We start from the raw sequence: 18,497 nt of genomic DNA, 5'->3' as shown, positions 1-18,497 counted from the left end.
TACCTTGCATAATGACTAAGCCACTCCCAGTCTCTATTCAAGCCTAAGTTAATTGTATCCAATTTGCAAATGAATTCCAATTCAGCAGTTTCTCGCTGGAGTCTGGATTTGAAGTTTTTTTGTTGTAAAATAGCGACTTTCATGTCTGTAATTGCGTGACCAGAGAGATTGAAGTGTCCTCCGACTGGTTTATGAATGTTATAATTCTTGACATCTGATTTGTGTCCATTTACTCTTTTACGTAGAGACTGTCCAGTTTGACCAATGTACATGGCAGAGGGGCATTGCTGGCACATGATGGCATATATCACATTGGTGGATGTGCAGGTGAACGAGCCTCTGATAGTGTGGCTGATGTTATTAGGCCCTGTGATGGTGTCCCCTGAATAGATATGTGGGCACAGTTGGTAACGGGCTTTGTTACAAGGATAGGTTCCTGGGTTAGTGGTTCTGTTGTGTGGTTGCTGGTGAGTATTTGCTTCAGGTTGGGGGGCTGTCTGTAGGCAAGGACTGGCCTGTCTCCCAAGATTTGTGAGAGTGTTGGGTCATCCTTCAGGATAGGTTGTAAATCCTTAATAATGCATTGGAGGGGTTTTAGTTGGGGGCTGAAGGTGACGGCTAGTGGCGTTCTGTTATTTTCTTTGTTAGGCCTGTCCTGTAGTAGGTGACTTCTGGGAACTCTTCTGGCTCTATCAATCTGTTTCTTCACTTCCGCAGATGGGTATTGTAGTTGTAAGAATGCTTGATAGAGATCTTGTAGGTGTCTGTCTCTGTCTGAGGGGTTGGAGCAAATGCGGTTGTATCGCAGAGCTTGGCTGTAGACGATGGATCGTGTGGTGTGGTCAGGGTGAAAGCTGGAGGCATGTAGGTAGGAATAGCGGTCAGTAGGTTTCCGGTATAGGGTGGTGTTTATGTGACCATCGTTTATTAGCACTGTAGTGTCCAGGAAGTGGATCTCTTGTGCGGACTGGACCAGGCTGAGGTTGATGGTGGGATGGAAATTGTTGAAATCATAGTGGAATTCCTCAAGGGCTTCTTTTCCATGGGTCCAGATGATGAACATGTCATCAATATAGCGCAAGTAGAGTAGGGGCATTAGGGGACGAGAGCTGAGGAAGCGTTGTTCTAAATCAGCCATAAAAATGTTGGCATACTGTGGGGCCATGCGGGTACCCATAGCAGTGCCGCTGATCTGAAGGTATACATTGTCCCCAAATGTAAAATAGTTATGAGTAAGGACAAAGTCACAAAGTTCAGCCACCAGGTTAGCCGTGACATTATCGGGGATAGTGTTCTTGACGGCTTGTAGTCCATCTTTGTGTGGAATGTTGGTGTAGAGGGCTTCTACATCCATAGTGGCCAGGATGGTGTTATCAGGAAGATCACCGATGGATTGTAGTTTCCTCAGGAAGTCAGTGGTGTCTCGAAGGTAGCGGGGAGTGCTGGTAGCGTAGGGCCTGAGGAGGGAGTCTACATAGCCAGACAATCCTGCTGTCAGGGTGCCATTGCCTGAGATGATGGGGCGCCCAGGATTTCCAGGTTTATGGATCTTGGGTAGTAGACAGAATATCCCAGGTCGGGGTTCCAGGGGTGTGTCTATGCGGATTTGATCTTGTGCACCTACAAGATCTCTATCAAGCATTCTTACAACTACAATACCCACCTGCGGAAGTGAAGAAACAGATTGATAGAGCCAGAAGAGTTCCCAGAAGTCACCTACTACAGGACAGGCCTAACAAAGAAAATAACAGAACGCCACTAGCCGTCACCTTCAGCCCCCAACTAAAACCCCTCCAACGCATTATTAAGGATCTACAACCTATCCTGAAGGATGACCCAACACTCTCACAAATCTTGGGAGACAGGCCAGTCCTTGCCTACAGACAGCCCCCCAACCTGAAGCAAATACTCACCAGCAACCACATACCACACAACAGAACCACTAACCCAGGAACCTATCCTTGTAACAAAGCCCGTTGCCAACTGTGCCCACATATCTATTCAGGGGACACCATCACAGGGCCTAATAACATCAGCCACACTATCAGAGGCTTGTTCACCTGCACATCCACCAATGTGATATATGCCATCATGTGCCAGCAATGCCCCTCTGCCATGTACATTGGTCAAACTGGACAGTCTCTACGTAAAAGAGTAAATGGACACAAATCAGATGTCAAGAATTATAACATTCATAAACCAGTCGGAGGACACTTCAATCTCTCTGGTCACGCAATTACAGACATGAAAGTCGCTATTTTACAACAAAAAAACTTCAAATCCAGACTCCAGCGAGAAACTGCTGAATTGGAATTCATTTGCAAATTGGATACAATTAACTTAGGCTTGAATAGAGACTGGGAGTGGCTTAGTCATTATGCAAGGTAGCCTATTTCCCCTTGTTTTTTCCTACCCCCCCGCCCCGGACATTCTTGTTAAACCCTGGATTTGTGCTGGAAATGGCCCACCTTGATTATCATACACATTGTAAGGAGAGTGGTCACTTTAGATAAGCTATTACCAGCAGGAGAGTGGGGTGGGAGGAGGTATTTTTTCATGCTTTATGTGTATATAATAAGATCTTCTACACTTTCCACAGTATGCATCCAATGAAGTGAGCTGTAGCTCACGAAAGCTTATGCTCACATAAAATGGTTAGTCTCTAAGGTGCCACAAGTACTCCTTTTCTTTTTGCGAATACAGACTAACACGGCTGTTACTCTGAAACCAGAATTAAGAGTGTTGATGACATTAAAAAACACTAACTATTAATGTTCTTAAAACTGCATCAGAGAGGAATGCCTGAAGCCCACTATCACTAAAGCCCTTGAATGCTCATTAAAATCTAGATTTTAATCTAAAACCTTTTGCATATAAAAAGGCAGTTAAAGGATAGTTTCACAATATTAAGATAACATCTATAAAAACAGTGACAACAGAACAGGGGTTGCTGGTTAAATTAAACAAGACACTTAGCATCTCTCTCTACTGAAGATTTCTGCCAAGTGTAGCTACATGATGTAGTCCATGCAAACCCATAGGCTAGATAAGGTGTACCGGTGTAAGAGAGGGCTCACACCAGTACCACCTACCTGCATGAATTCCCAGGTTATGTCACACCAATTCATGCCCTATTTTGCACTGGTGCAGTATATCTGTAGTAAGGGCTTGTACCTGCATACGTACAACCATGTAGTCACACCAAAACAAATTTCCCTAATCTCAGCAAACCCCCTTAGGGTTAATTTGGATTTTTCCCTCTTGGATTGCATAACCTCTCACACAGAAGGTCAGATCTAGGGTGAGGGGACCAAATTAACCTTAAACATGCTCTCATTTTGATCATTCGGATGATTAACAATTTTCATCTATTTTTTTTTTTTTTTTTACAGATCAGCCTTTTTCATTTAAACCACATACAAGCATGATACAATATACTTTACAATATATGGGCATTTACACCACTGCCTTGTACAGGGACCACTGCAGAGCTGCACTTCTCCATAAGGGGCACTCAAGAGGAGAGTTTGCTGTGCTGCACACCAGAGGTGTGTGCACTTGCAGAAACGGGTGCTCGTCTGAGGCAATCTGCTCCATCCTTTAAGAGAGAACAGCCTGGGCCTCAGACTCGGGGAAGATGGACATGGCCATGATGACCCTTCCTAGACTTCACTCCCTTTTTACCACAGGTATTGTGAAGGGTCCTTGCAAAACTGCACAAGGTTGGAGAAAGACTTTTGGTGGGTTTCCTCACACCCTGATATACATCCTTTAAATGAGTTTGTCAATTAGAAATAAGAGACTGGAGAACATGTTAATAATGGATTGCTGGAAAAAGCACATCCTGAAAGGCAGCAAAAATGCATGGAGAACAATAAATAGTATCTGCATGCTATGGACTTATTTCTGAAAGGAAACAAATAAATTGGGGTTTTATTAGCTGTTTCATTACATTTTATTTAGACAAACACAGAAAGCATATGTGCAACATGTGATGTAAAAGGATTCCATTCACAAAAGTCTCTGAACAAAACTCATTAATGTAGCATTAAATTGCTTGACAAGTCTGCAAATTTAACTATCATTTAACTCTTTGGTTAATCTACCATTTCTGACACAGTTTAGTTAGTTTATTCTGATCTTTAAATCAACATGTGTTCCATTCTGACACATTCATTCTGTCTTGTCTTTTCTATATTACAAAATATATTTAACTGCAGCATCTGTTATGAGCTATTTGTGTACTTTGTTCTTATCAAGTTTCATACCTGAAACAATATGATAATGCTGGTTATATATATATTTTTGTTAGTAAACTTTTTTAACACGGATAATGTTTTGAGACATTGCCTTGCTCTTAGCTTCTCTTGCTGCCATGCTATATTTGTCTTCCCACTAAATCTCAGTGGGCCAAATTCACCAAGAGTGTGCTTATACATGGGATGTCCCTGATGGCAGAAAGAGCTGCAGCCTCAGTTATGAAGTGCCATAAGAGCAATCCAAAAAGTGGACAGAAATGACTGAAAACATAGGCCTGACCTGGATAGCCAGAGAGTCCACTTAAGTGGCTTTCTGGATAATTTTCGATTTGTGGACCTCCTAGAGAGCTGCACTAGGCAATTAAACCTGCCTGCACGGGGAGAAAATCTTTGGAGAAGAAGAATGGAAGAAACACCACCTGCCCTCCACAGGGCTGAATTGCCCTGGGGTGGGGGGGTGTACAATGAGCTCTGGAGCAGGGGTGGGCATGTAATATACATTTCCCTGAACCAGCTTCTCCTGAGGGGGGTCTCTGCATACTTCCAAACTCTACAGTTCTTTCTACTCTATATTTTCCCTGGAAGATATATCTATGAAAGCCAGGAATCTGTGGAGTTAGTAATCTCTATTTTATACCAGCAAGGTGATGGGAAGGCACCCCTTGACACCACTGGGCGTAGGGCACCCAAGAAAGATAAGCATCTCCCATGTTACAGAGCTTCTCTAGTACAACATATATTTATGTATAAATGAATCAATACATTTGTAGGGACTTTTCTCCTTAAAATAAGGGAAGACAGTTCACCTGTACTTAAATTGGCTTATAAATAAATGTAGATCATAATATATTTGGGTCATAATAGCCTTTGACATGGTTACTCATGGCTACACAGGAATGAGATTAACCTATTTGCCTATGAAAAAAAATTATAATGAAAGCAAATGCATACATGGCTTTAGCAGAGTAGATGTAATTGCCTAATTTGTGCAATATTCAGTATTACTAACCAAATTCAGCTTCATCAGGTCTATAAGTGATGCACTCCTACACTGCACATGGTAGTTCTCCCTTGACAAGAGAGGGTTATAACATAATATGGACCTCACCCTCCACATCTATAAATACAGGGTTTTGCTTAGATCAGGTGAGTTTGACATGATAGCCTAATTCATATAAAGTTGGATGTTTTATCATTAACTTAATTTCTACTAAATTTATGAACAGTTCTACAACCCTAACTTACATGAGTAGCCTCACTGACATCAAAGAGGCTATTCATGTGAGTATGGAATGCAGGAATGGGCTCCAAGTAAATGACATCAGCAACATTAAGAGTACACCAAACTGTTCATGACACATATATATATATATACACTGTGGGGGGGAGAGAGGGAAAGGCAACAAAAAACCTGTCTATAACCCATTCTGCTTTGAGACACTCATCTCTTTCAAGGGAAATTTCCTCCCCTGATTATCACTGAATAAATGGATGTTCTCCATGGCCAAGTTTTTATCACAATCTGGAATCACAGAGTCGCCAACTTGGCCCATTAAAAAAAAAATCTCACCATTTTTTATATGTGAGAACAAAAAAATCTGTCTCATTTCACTATTTTCAGCCAAGCTTCTATTTCACAGAAAGTTCAAACTTTGACCCAAGTATTGAATTCCTGATAGAGGCTCAGAGCATCTTTCTGTTCTGAATAAACTCCTCAGACACATAGCCTTGGACTGAAATCTAAGGTTTCAAATGGCTGCCTATATGAAAGGGTGCATTGTAACTCTTTTGCTAATATTTTCACTCTTTTAAAAAACTGTGATTTAAAGAGAAGTTGCAATTTTGTGGCTGAAGCCAGGTTCTTCCTTTTTACCAGAGCCCTGCCTTTTTTGCAGTGAGAGTCTTAAATTCTAGTTTATAGGGAAAGTATTGTCACAGATCTACAAGCCTTCAATATATTTTAAAATATTATAAAGATAACTTTAAACATTGCACATGGTTTTCCCCGAAGTTTTAGAAAAGGATGGCGAGAGACTAGGTCATTAAATAGAATTACTTGTCTAGTTTCTCAGCTACAGCCATCTTTGCATTTTCCAGTTCTGCGTAAAGGGCCAAGCTCTCTGATGTGTGTGCGAGAGCAACCTGAGAGATACTCTAACTCAACAGTTCTCAACCAGCAGTTCGGTGCCCTCTGGGGTGCTGTGAGCAGGTTTCAGGAGATCCTCCAAGTAAGGCTGGCATTAAACTAACTGGGGCCCAGGGCAGAAAGCTGAAGCTACCCAGGGCTGAAGCTGAAGCCTGAGCAACTTAGCTTCATGAGGCCCCCTAAAGCTGGTCCTGACTTTTATAGGCACAGGTGTGCCATGGAGTTTTTATAGCATTCTGGGGGAGGGGAAGAGGTGGCTCAGAAAGAAAAAGGTTAAGAACCTCTGCTCTAACTCATGCTTACTGCAAACACAACAAAAAGTCAATAATGCAGCCCCAGCACAGAGGAGCTGCAAAGAGGGTGGATGAGAAGTTGCTATGCATGCTGTACCCCACCAGATGTATCTTGTTACCCTTGAGTGATCCACTCATGCCTAACTACCCCAGGTTTAGGTTCTGTATCCAGCAGTGTGACATAAAATGTTCACACCAGAGAGGAGAATCTGGGCCAGTGTGTTCAGTAATTAATGGAAAAGATTTATAAATGAAAAAGGCAAATTACATCTGAACCTCTCATTCTGATATTGTCTACAACTAAGTTAAAAGTAGGCGAGACGTTTTCAGACAAGGAAAATGTGTGAAGGCAGAAAAAGAAAACCGGATTGGAGAGGTAACATGGTTGTATGAGACTGGGACTCAGGAGACCTCGATTCTAGTCCCAGTAACCTGCTGTGTGATTTTGGAGAAGTCACTTCACCTCTCAGTGCCTCTCTTTATCCTCCCACCTTGTGTTTGCCTTGTTTATTTAGGTCAAACTCTTCAAGGTGAGAAAAGTCTCTCATTATGTGTTTTCACAATGCCTCGCATAATGGGGCATGCGTTTGGGGCTTGGTTGGTTTACCAGGCTGTAGGATGAGGGAAAACCTTACAACAATACGTTTTTATTAAATATCAAATTACTACCCATACCTTTATACTTTTCCACTCCCAATCATCTCCTATTTGCTGTGAATGTTTAATGAACTCTGCACAATACTGCTTGAATCTATTTTCTTCCAAACAGAAGTCATCTTCAGAATCCAAGTTAAGTGACATCTGCACAGAAAATGGAATGTTAGGATTGGCAGCTGTAACGAAAACTAAAAATAATTTGTACTGATTTTATATATATAAGGTATACAAGCAATTCAACAGTAAAATAACCAGTACATCAACAATTTTAAAGAAATATTTTTGTTTCTTAAACTAAAATAAAGATTTATTTCTTTGATTGTAAGGCCTTTACGGAAGGGACTGTGTCTTCTTATATGATCCGAATCCTGCACATACTTCCACCCATGAGCAACTTTACAAATATGAGTAGTTCTAGTGAGACCAAACTATCATATAAATTCTAGAGGCAGGCCCTCAACATTTAATAAGGGGCTTTTCCCAAAGAAAGGACCCAGTTCTATAAAATGCTAAGTATCTCCTGTGAGATGCAAGTGCCCTGAACTCTCATTAACACCAAGAGTGGTTGAGCATCCTTAGCACTTCTCAGGACAACACACTGCAGGACTAGGCCCCAAGGGTCAAATCCTGGTCCCAAAGAAGTCAAAGGTAAAACTGCTGTAGGTTTCAACAGGACATGAGCACCTAGTGTGCCACTATGGCCACAAAAGCTAATGTGATCCTGGGATGCATAAACTGGGGAATCTTGAATAGGAGTAGAACGTTCCTTTACCTCTATATTTGGCACTAGTGTGACCGCTGCTGGAATACTGTGTCCAGTTCTGGTGCTCATAGTTCAAGAAAGATGTTGATAAATTGGAGAGAATTCAGAAAAGAGCCATGAGACCAATTAAAGGATTAGAAAACCTGTCTTATAGTGATAGACTCAAAGAGCTCAACCTAGTTAGTTTAACAAAGAGACGGTTAAAAGGTGACTTGACTACAGTCTATAAATCTATTACAAATATTTTATAATGGGATTCTTCCGTTAAGCAGAGAAAGGTATACCACAATCCAATGGCTGAACGTTGAAGCTAGACAAATTCAGACTGGAAATAAGGCATACGTTTTTCACAGTGAGGATAGTTCAGCACTGGAACAATTTACCAAGGGTCATGGTGGATTTTCCGTCACCAACAATTTTAAAATCAAGATCGGATGTTTTTCTAAAAGATCTGCTCTAGGAATTATATTTGGAAAGTTCTATGGCCTGAGTTATACTAGAGCTTAGAATGGATTATCACAATGGTCCCTTTTGACCTTGAAACCTATAAATCTAGAACCAGGATTTTGCCCTAGAGCAACATTGTTTGAACAAAGTTATAAAGAAGTTAAATATTACAACAGTAACTCAAATTAGGAAATAAAGTCAATCTTCAAATTGATATAAATTCCTTGGGACCAGATCGTGGGATAGATTCTCTGCTGGATGTAACAGAGGAGGGATACTGCAAGGGAGCAGATTTTGTGTCGGCCCCAGCAGAGATTAAAGCATTCCTCAATGCACTTTAATTAACACTGGCTGGTTATAGCACGCAAGTGCCATCTACCAGTTGCAGATTGCCAGAACACAACATGATTCAACCACACCCTCTACCCACCCACCTATAGGAGAGGTTTTAAGGAGATGGTGCAGATGCCAGATGGGGAGACGTGGCCAGTTAACAACCCCTTGTAGCACAAAATCTGGCTCTGTGTTTTTATGCTTTCTGTAAGACATCATGGGCCCCTATGGTGCTATATACAAATATTTAATGACAAAATAAATAAATAAATATGTATCTTGTGTCTGGGCAGTAAATGTGGGCTGTTGGCCATACCTTCTCATAGGAGGTGCTCATCAGCTAGCAAGATCTAGCCCTAAATCACTAAACTCCCACTTTCCCCACATAACAAATGTATTTATATAATTTAAACCACATTATTTTCAGTGTGAATGGACCAAACCTTTAACTATATGTTTCACAGACGTGGGAAGAGGAGAGCAAAGGAAAAATATATATGATTAACATGTCAGTGATTCCTAAATTTCTCATTCTATTTGATCAAAGATGCAAAACAGCAATAAGTACAAAGCATGTAAAGATCCTGAAGTTCTAACGAACATTTTAAATAGAACTATGTGCTTTAGTAAACACCTAGGGTAGGGTAAGGAACACCTAGGGCAGAGGAAGAAACGGAAGGAGAGAGAAATAGTGTGGTTAGGATGGGGAGAAGAATATAAAGAAGAAGGAAAGGGAGATGAGCCTTTCGAAGCACAGGAAAGGAATTACCCTGCACACAACAAGGTACAAAAACAGGCAGGCACCAAGGGAAATGCACAGACAGAAGAACGGGTCTCAGTATTCTCGGGACTCCATCTAGACACAGGGTGCAATTTATAAACCTGGGGTGGAGGAAATGCCCCGGGGGGTTGGAGGAATCCTGGGTGAAGGGCATCGGAATCCAGCATGGGGAGGGGGTTCCGCGAGGGATCTCTCGGGACGGGGCGGGGGGAGGGAGGGGAGGCAGCACACTCGCAGAGCACTACCCGCACAGCAACATACCGCTGACAGCACTGCGCCCCTCCGCCGCCTGCTGCCAGTCTCCGGTGGGGACATTCAGCAGGTTCCTCCCCCCCCCCCGGTCCACATGGGAACGGCCCGGCTCAGGCACGGGTTACAGAGGCAAGGCCAGGGACACCAACGCAGCCTGCTGCGCATGCGCCCAAGCCCCGCGGCCGTTATGAGCAGCAAGGTACCGTGCGTGAGTGTCCCCTGGCAGCTTCTCCGCGCCGGCAGGTTTGGGCGGGGCGCAGCTCCTGACCGCTAGGAGGAGCCCGGCGATCAGGAGGCGGCCGGCAGAGGGGCCCCTCGGGCTGCGTCCCGGCGTCCCCCAGCCAGGCCTTGGCAGGGCCCAGGGGCTGCCGAATGGGGCGAGCCCTGCCCCCTCCGGCACTAGCACCCCCTCGTGCCGGGGGGCAGCGTTAGACACGAGCTGAGGGAGCAACCGCTCGGGCCCTCGCCTCGGCAGCCCTGGGCCCAGTGGCTGACCCCGAGAGGGAGAAGTCCCACCCAAACCACCTTCCCGCTCCAGGTGGCCTGGGGCCCCCCGGTCACCCCCAGCGTGTGGCGCAATCCGCGGACACACCGACTGGCCCCCCTGCACGGCTCACCTAGTAGCGCGAGGGGCGCTAACAGCGGGTGAGCGCAGAATGCGCGTCCCTGTTCGCAGCGTCCGAACAGCGGCCCCGGCGTAGGCTTAGCACCGGGGCGGGGAGGAAGTTCTGCTTAGCGAGGAAACGTGGCCCCGCTATTCCTGCTTCCCCTCAGTCGCTGTGCCCACAAGGCCCAAGCCCTGATCCCGCACTTCAGAACGCTTGGGAGGCTCAATGGAGTCCTAGCAGGAGCCGGCAAGTTCAAAGAGCTCTGGCCTGTGACTCGCGCCCAGCCCCATGTGAGCAGCACACAGAATCTGTGAGCCTTTGCAATTATTTTTCTTTATAAGGAGTTTAGTCCTTTTTTTTAAAAAAAGTGTCATGCAGCCCTTGAAGCTGAATCAGCTCCCAGAACGATTCTCTGAATAAAGGAAGTTTCCCCACATTCGATTATAACTTTCAAGTTACCACCAGGCTGGCATAAACTGAAAGTAGTGAGTCTACTGTAGGCCAGATGTTCTGTATTCTATTACCACTTAGCTTATCTATCCAGTCCTTCATATTTGTGGCATTTAGATATATGGGGCTGGGTAGAGCAGTTTAGCCTCCTATAGGCTTGCCCTCTTCCCCCACCCCCCACTTTAATGAATGCTATTAAAAGACAGATGGCAAAACTAGAGAATTTTAGTTCAGATTGGGTTCACTGCAGCAACCCAGTGATCCTAGTTTTATTTGAATATTTATAATGATTTATATAGACTTACCTTTCCTACCTCATGACCCCAGAGAGTGAGTGTGTGTTTGTCAGAGAGACTTCCTGTACTGAAAACAAGGGGGGAAATACATGGAGTAAGGGTAGAAGAGATCACCTGAGTGTTATCACTTAATATTTCTAAGCATAAACTATTGGTTTGTTGGAAAAATAATTTTAATCATTTATTAATTTTTTCACAGCCTAAGCCAAAGTATATTAGTCATGTACCTTTCTGGGCAAGGATTAACACTTTTTGTTTTCTTTCAGTTTGTGGCTCAACAGGGCCTCTCCTAAACCCCATTCAGGTCAATTGGAGTCTCCACTGACTTCAGTGGGCATTGGATCTGGCCCACAGTTTTACTACTACTACACCTTTAGGCCCCCCTGGTGAGCCAAAATTCAGGATCTTGTGGATTATTTCTGTTGGTGGAAGAAATTAATGTTGGAATTAGGTATTTCTTTGATGCACTATTGTTTACTGTCAAAGAATGCACATAGAGTCCTGTTTCCCTAAACACTGTACTAGTCAAAGGAGTCGCAGTCCCATGCCCCTTTCCAGATACCATTTAGCCCAAAGCTCTCTTGGCTTTTTCTCCAAGTCACACTACTAGTGCTTCTGTGGCAGTGCCTAGTGCTGCTTTGCTCCTCTGTGTGCTTCTGTCATGTTTCTGTCTGCATCATTGCACACACAGCTCCAATGAACAATACCCAGTGAAACCCCTCAGCCCATCCCACATAGCTCAATTTCTAACTGGCCCTGTATGGCATCTGTTTTGGGTGGTGGCTCCTATTGTTTCAGCTGTATATTCCATAAAGGAGTTTGACTGTTTCTTATATTTAACTTGAATGAATGGCAGTGGTTATCCTTCCCTGCCCCCCCACCCCCGCTTCAATGAGATTTAATTTAACCCCCAGCATAACATTATTTTCGGGACCATGGGTTACTTACTAGACAGTATATTTTATGCTGTTTCAGGTATCTGTTTTGTTGTTTGGCTATGCTGTTTTGCAATTGTATTTAGAAGTTATGGGTTTTTTGTTTGGTGCTCAGAGGCCTTTGAATTAGAATACTAGAGAAATTATTTTAAAAATAGTGTTAACATTTTTTTACAATAGGGTACTACCAAACATGATTAGGCTACACAAACAGGAATACATACAACACATACAATATTTTAATAGGTTTAAGCAGAACATAAAATGTCAGGTTTACCAGTTTAGCGAAGGATAGTATCATTTTTTTGAAGTTTTATAACCATTATAGAAAAATAGGCAAAGTGAGAAATTGTTCTATCAGCATTGGAAAGTATATTGCTCATTTTAAGTCCTGCATATGCAAAGGACGCTTTGCAGTAGCTAGTTATAATACACGGTTTTCCAAGTGAGCTGTTTCTAATTTTCTGGATATGGAGACCTGAGAGCGGCCAGAGCTTTTCTGTTAAATATTTTTGAGCCAGACCATTCAATCAGCAGTGCATCGTTGTTCTTATGATTCAGTTTTCTAGATTTTAGCTGTTGCTAGCCTACTGTTCAAGCACATAGCTTGCTTTATATTTAAATATAATTTTCCCTGGTTTTTCTGAAAACATTAAGACTGCATAGAAGTCCCTGGTTTCTGCATTAGCTCTCCATAAGGAAATGTATTGTTAAATGAGGGCATTATTTTGGAAAGCCAGTAGCAGTGTGTGTCCTGTCAGGTGGGCTTTGAACATGACTTTACTTTGACCATATATACTGTTTGTTTCTTTTCAAAAGGAGGTTGTGTTGTGTTTACATTTTGAGATTATTGGTGAATGAACACTCATTTTGGGTCAGTGTTAAGGTTATGTTGTGATGAATATGCATTATTTTATTCTTGATTAGAACCATTTGTTTGCAACTATTGATTTCCTTGCTTTTAAGTGCTTGGGTTTTGAAAATGAAGTGATAAGTATGTTATTGTCACTTAGCAACTGTAACTGATTTTTAAGCAAAACTTTTTTTTTTTTCTGAAATGTATTAGGGATGCCATTTCTGCTAAGAAGAAATAACTGTATTTTAAATGGGAGCATGATGAAGTGAAGTACCTCCTTGGAAGCCAGAACTTCTGAAGTCTAGTTCTAGCTCTGATATGGTCTTGCTGAGTTGGTCTAAGCAAGAAACTTAAACCTAAAAATTGTTTTTTATCAAAAGTGGTCTCTAGAGTCCTGATCCTGCATCGTCAGTCAATGGGAGCTTTGCCATTTACTTCAGTGAGCGTAGGATCAAGCCCTAATTTGGGATGCCAAACTCCTGAAACCCAAGACAAAATTTCCTAATACCCAACTACTGTTGACTTCACTTGGAGTTGTAGGGGAGCAGCACCTCTGAAAATCAAGAGTATCCAAAACTGAGGAATTCAAAATTTGTGGCCATTTTTGCAAATATAGGCTTCAGCCTCTCTGTCTCTCAATCTGTAAAACTGAGATAATACTATACCTAGCTTACAGAGGTGTTGTCAGGATTTAATGTGTGTATTGAATATGTAGTGCTGTATAATTGTGTATTAAAAAAATTCAATGATTTATATCCTCCCTCAGGGCTCAGTATCTTACTCATGGTGAGTATCTCACCATTCTTGTCATGTCAATGAAGGTGGGGTAGTTGAAATATGTGCATCACATATTGCAAAAAAATACTAACATCAACACCAGTATTGCCATATTAGTGAAATGCTACATAAGAAGTAATGTCTTCTAGTGGATAAGACCTTGTATTTCCTGGCTCAGCCACTGACCAGTCCTGTGACCTTGGACAGATCATTTAATCTTTCTGTACATCTGTCCCTCCTTTGTCTTGTCTAGTTAGCGTGTAAGCTCTTCAGGGCAGGGACTGTCTCAAACTATGTGTTTTTGCTTAGCAAAATGGGACCCTCCTCTCACGTTGGCCTCTCGGAGCTAATGGAATACAAATAATTGCACATTGTTGCAGTTTGTTATTCCATGAATACATATAACTTCCTGACAGTGAAATATATTAGGGTTGGAAGTTCCGTTGCTTGGGATTTTAAAACTCAACTGGACAAAATACTTTAGAGAACAATCCTGCATCAGTAAAGGGATGGAAAGAATTGTCTGAAAAGTCTTTTCTACTTTTAAGTTCTATGATTCAATCCCAAGAAAAACTTCTTCCAAAGAGCCATCAATCCATCCAGTAATTCAGGCAACACTATCCCAGTAAAGTTCTTGAAAGAAATAATAATGTTATATTTATGAATTGATAGAATTAACATGACATAAACTTAATTTCACCAATCCCCCTTAACACGATTCAGATTTTGAGTAATTCGCAGTGGTTGCTAATGCTATTTCTGCCACTTTTTGATTTCTGGTCACTCTTGGTTTCTGATGCTAAGCACTATTGCTAAAGGAAATGGGCTAACAATCTGCTGTTGCCTATACCTGTCTCAGAAGAAAGAGCACCAGAGATTTTCAGAAGTTTTACAACAATGGACTATTGTAATCGAAGCCAAATAAAAATTAATTTATAGTCAAAGAAGAATGCCCTGGTTTTAGTCTCACAGCACTATCATGTGGCACGCTTGAAACTAACAAAGTACCTGGGAAATATCAAACTTTCTTTCTTTGCTGTACTTATATGCACTTAGCTAGCAAATATGCTTGCTAAAACAACAATTAAAAAAAGGAAGGGCTACATACAGTGAACATCTGGAACAATGAAATGCTGGGCCTAATCCTTCTCTTGTGGAAATCTGTATCAGCAAATTCCCCTCATGACTTGTTGCTTAATTTAAACATCCTTTTAAAATAATAAGGCCCATAGGGACTTGTTTGAATGTCACATAACAGAGAGACAAAATAATAATGTTTTACACCCTTCTCTTTAAGTTACACTACCAAACTTTTCACTTGTAATTCACTGCTGGTAGAATTGGAGAAGTATGGCTTTGAAGATTGCTGTTGTAGATGTAGCCTTTATTAAAGAACTTTTCAAATAACTTTATAATATTATATAATTAATAACTCACCTGCTACATCCGTATGAAGTAGGTGAGTGTTTTTCTCTTCATTAGACAGATGGGAAAACAGAGAGAGAGGTTAAGTGACTTACCCAAGGACACAGCGAATCTGTGTCAGGACAGGGAATGGAACTTGAGTTCTTGGTTCTCATGGCCTGTGCCTAGACCACATTTCTCAATACCGTGTGTATGCCCTTGTGTATTTGGATAGCTCAGAATAGTTTCAAAAGGAAACAACTTGGGAGGTTAAGAAGAAGCATTCCTTATGGGCATTTTATTTCATAATTACTCACTTCAGGGTTTCCTGCATCTTCATTTGGCTGCTGTTGGAGACAGTATACTGGACTAGATGGATCACTGATGCGATCAAGCACTTCTTGCATTCTGATATTTTCTGGCAAATTCCCCACAGATGATGGCTGTTTTGGTAGGATCTACTTTACATTATAATAATCTTTTCTTTCAAACTTTCAAGCTTCTTTCACATATGTTTCATGTCATCCTCTTTGTTACATCTCTCACCTTTCTTGCCTGTCTTTCAACATTTTCCACATTAGACTAATATAGATTGAATTGGGGCAGGGACTGTGGGTGAAATCCTGGCCCCATAAAAGTCAATAGTAAAACTCCTGCTGACTTCAGTAGATAGAGCCCTGCGCAGATACAAATTTATATCTGCGGATATCAATTGGTATCCATGGAACTGCAGGGGTCTTGGGGAACCGCAGCAGTGAAAGGAGCAGAACGTGTGGCTGTGCTCCCAGGAGTCAGTGCCCCAGCCCGGCAGCTCCTCCAGCGTGGCTGTACTACCCCCAGCCCCACCCACTGGGACGGGCACCAGTCTTACCAGCAACTGTCCTTGGTCACACTCTTGTATTCAAGCAGCACACAAACACCCAGATAGGAGACGCAGATAGCTGTGTGCAAGGGACCGGGCCAGGGCTGGGGACGGTACAGCGGCGCCAGAGGAATTGCCAGTGTGGGGCGCTGGCTCCTGGGAGCGGTGGCCCCACATTCTGCTCCTTTCACCCCCATGGTTCCCGGGAGAGCCCTGCGGTTCCACGCATACCAATTTATATCCACGGATATAAATTTGTATCCATGCAGAGCTCTATCAGTAGGGTCAGACTTTCACCCTGTGTGTTTATTTCTCTAGTCCCATGAAAACATAAGATGCTACATAAAAATTAACAGTTTAAGGCCTCAAAAGGTGATAATATAAAACAGGAAAATTGGATTATGGGGCTCTGACAATAATTAAGAGAGCTCATTTGAAATAAAAAATATATACACACACACACAGAGCCATTTTTTATAATTAGCTTTGATTAATCATTTTTAAACCTAATAAGATCACAGTCAGCATGAAAAAACAGTATCTGTAGACAGTGGAGCAAAAGTCGGTATAATAGGAGATTGTGTGATGATATCATAAGAGGACACCATTATTAAGTTCTTTAATAGTTATACATCAAAACCAAAAATAACCAAGATAGCACTGTCAATTTCATTAAAACAAGTAAATCAAAATCTTCTAAGTCAAAATATGATGTTTTAAATATTTTGTAGAGGATCTCAGCCACATCAGAACTACGTATTTGTTGTATTCCCAGTGAGTGAGTTACTTAGGCTTACCGGATCAGATTCTACTCTCATGCACATGGATGTGAGTCCAGAGTAACTTCATAGACTTTCAGTGAGATTCAGGTTCCTAAGTCACTTTTGAAAATGGGACTTTAACTCCTGTAGTCCATAGGCAGTGGGCAGTATCCATGTAACTAGTTTGAGTGTCCTCCAGTAGCACTTATGTTCTATGTTTTAGTAACTAGCCAGAACAGCTATATTAAATTGTATGTTGTGTATATTAAACACAGTTATTTGGACCCATCATGTCCATGTGTTTTTTTCATACTATTACACTTGTGTAAAGAGCAAAAAACACAACAGCTCCCAAGTGACTTAGGCGCCTTTCAAAATTTAACCCAATAACATTAAAACTTCAGATTGAGTCACACTAGGATCTAATTTAGAGGGTATAACTCTTAGTGTGGCATTCTGAAATTATCATTCCACAATTGTATTCCACAATATTGCTCGGGCATGTAGGAAAGAAATCAGGAGGGCCAAATCGCACCTGGAGCTGCAGCTAGCAAGAGATGTCAAGAGTAACAAGAAGGGTTTCTTCAGGTATGTTGGCAACAAGAAGAAAGTCATGGAAAGTGTGGGCCCCTTACTGAATGAGGGAGGCAACCTAGTGACAGAGGATGTGGAAAAAGCTAATGTGCTCAATGCTTTTTTTGCCTCTGTCTTCACTAACAAGGACAGCTCCCAGACTGCTGCGCTGGGCATCGCAACATGGGGAGTAGATGGCCAGCCCTCTGTGGAGAAAGAGGTGGTTAGGGACTATTTAGAAAAGCTGGACGTGCACAAGTCCATGGGGCCGGACGAGTTGTATCCGAGAGTGCTAAAGGAATTGGCGGATGTGATTGCAGAGCCATTGGCCATTATCTTTGAAAACTCGTGGCGAACAGGGGAAGTCCCGGATGACTGGAAAAAGGCTAATGTAGTGCCAATCTTTAAAAAAGGGAAGAAGGAGGATCCTAGGAACTACAGGCCAGTCAGCCTCACCTCAGTCCCCGGGAAAATCATGGAGCAGGTCCTCAAGGAATCAATCCTGAAGCACTTACACGAGAGGAAAGTGATCAGGAACAGTCAGCATGGATTCACCAAGGGAAGGTCATGCCTGACTAATCTAATCGCCTTCTATGATGAGATTACTGATTCTGTGGATGAAGGGAAAGCAGTGGATGTATTGTTTCTTGACTTTAGCAAAGCTTTTGACACGGTCTCCCACAGTATTCTTGTCAGCAAGTTAAAGAAGTATGGGCTGGATGAATGCACTATAAGGTGGGTAGAAAGTTGGCTAGATTGTCGGGCTCAACGGGTAGTGATCAATGGCTCCACGTCTAGTTGGCAGCCGGTGTCAAGTGGAGTGCCCCAGGGGTCGGTCCTGGGGCCGGTTTTGTTCAATATCTTCATAAATGATCTGGAGGATGGTGTGGATTGCACTCTCAGCAAATTTGCGGATGATACTAAACTAGGAGGAGTGGTAGATACGCTGGAGGGCAGGGATAGGATACAGAGGGACCTAGACAAATTGGAGGATTGGGCCAAAAGAAACCTGATGAGGTTCAATAAGGATAAGTGCAGGGTCCT

General features: G+C 42.4%; 1 protein-coding gene and 1 long non-coding RNA gene across 12 annotated transcripts in view; one reads left to right on the top strand and one right to left on the bottom strand.

Annotated features, from left to right (window-relative positions):
• Positions 1 to 11,355, bottom strand: part of ATG10 (autophagy related 10) — a 144,578-nt gene extending 133,223 nt beyond the window's left edge. For 3 of the 11 annotated variants that reach the window (XR_005225996.2, XM_037903181.2, XM_037903182.2), the window contains exons 1-2: positions 9,941 to 10,106; positions 7,374 to 7,499 (exon numbers count right to left, since the gene is read on the bottom strand). Coding sequence is in view for 10 of the 11 variants with exons in the window: in XM_037903181.2 (XP_037759109.1) it covers positions 7,374 to 7,499; positions 9,941 to 9,994 (180 nt within the window). In the remaining variant the exon portion in view is untranslated. Of the gene's footprint in view, positions 1 to 7,373; positions 7,500 to 9,940; positions 10,107 to 10,134; positions 10,261 to 10,548; positions 10,696 to 11,294 lie in introns of those variants that run through there. The other 8 variants (XM_037903183.2, XM_043546813.1, XM_037903184.2 and 5 more) reach the window with 5 other exon arrangements.
• Positions 10,713 to 15,572, top strand: LOC114021030. Its single transcript, XR_003565707.2, has 3 exons — positions 10,713 to 10,849; positions 11,552 to 11,671; positions 13,287 to 15,572. It is a non-coding gene; the product is annotated as an uncharacterized LOC114021030 (long non-coding RNA).
• Positions 15,573 to 18,497: the final 2,925 nt, after the last annotated feature.

Source organism: Chelonia mydas, chromosome 5 (assembly GCF_015237465.2).
Source record: "Chelonia mydas isolate rCheMyd1 chromosome 5, rCheMyd1.pri.v2, whole genome shotgun sequence".
Classification (NCBI taxonomy): Eukaryota; Metazoa; Chordata; order Testudines; family Cheloniidae; genus Chelonia; species Chelonia mydas.
The sequence above is the reverse complement of the archived record's forward strand: the minus strand, read 5'-3'. Positions and strand labels throughout refer to the sequence as shown.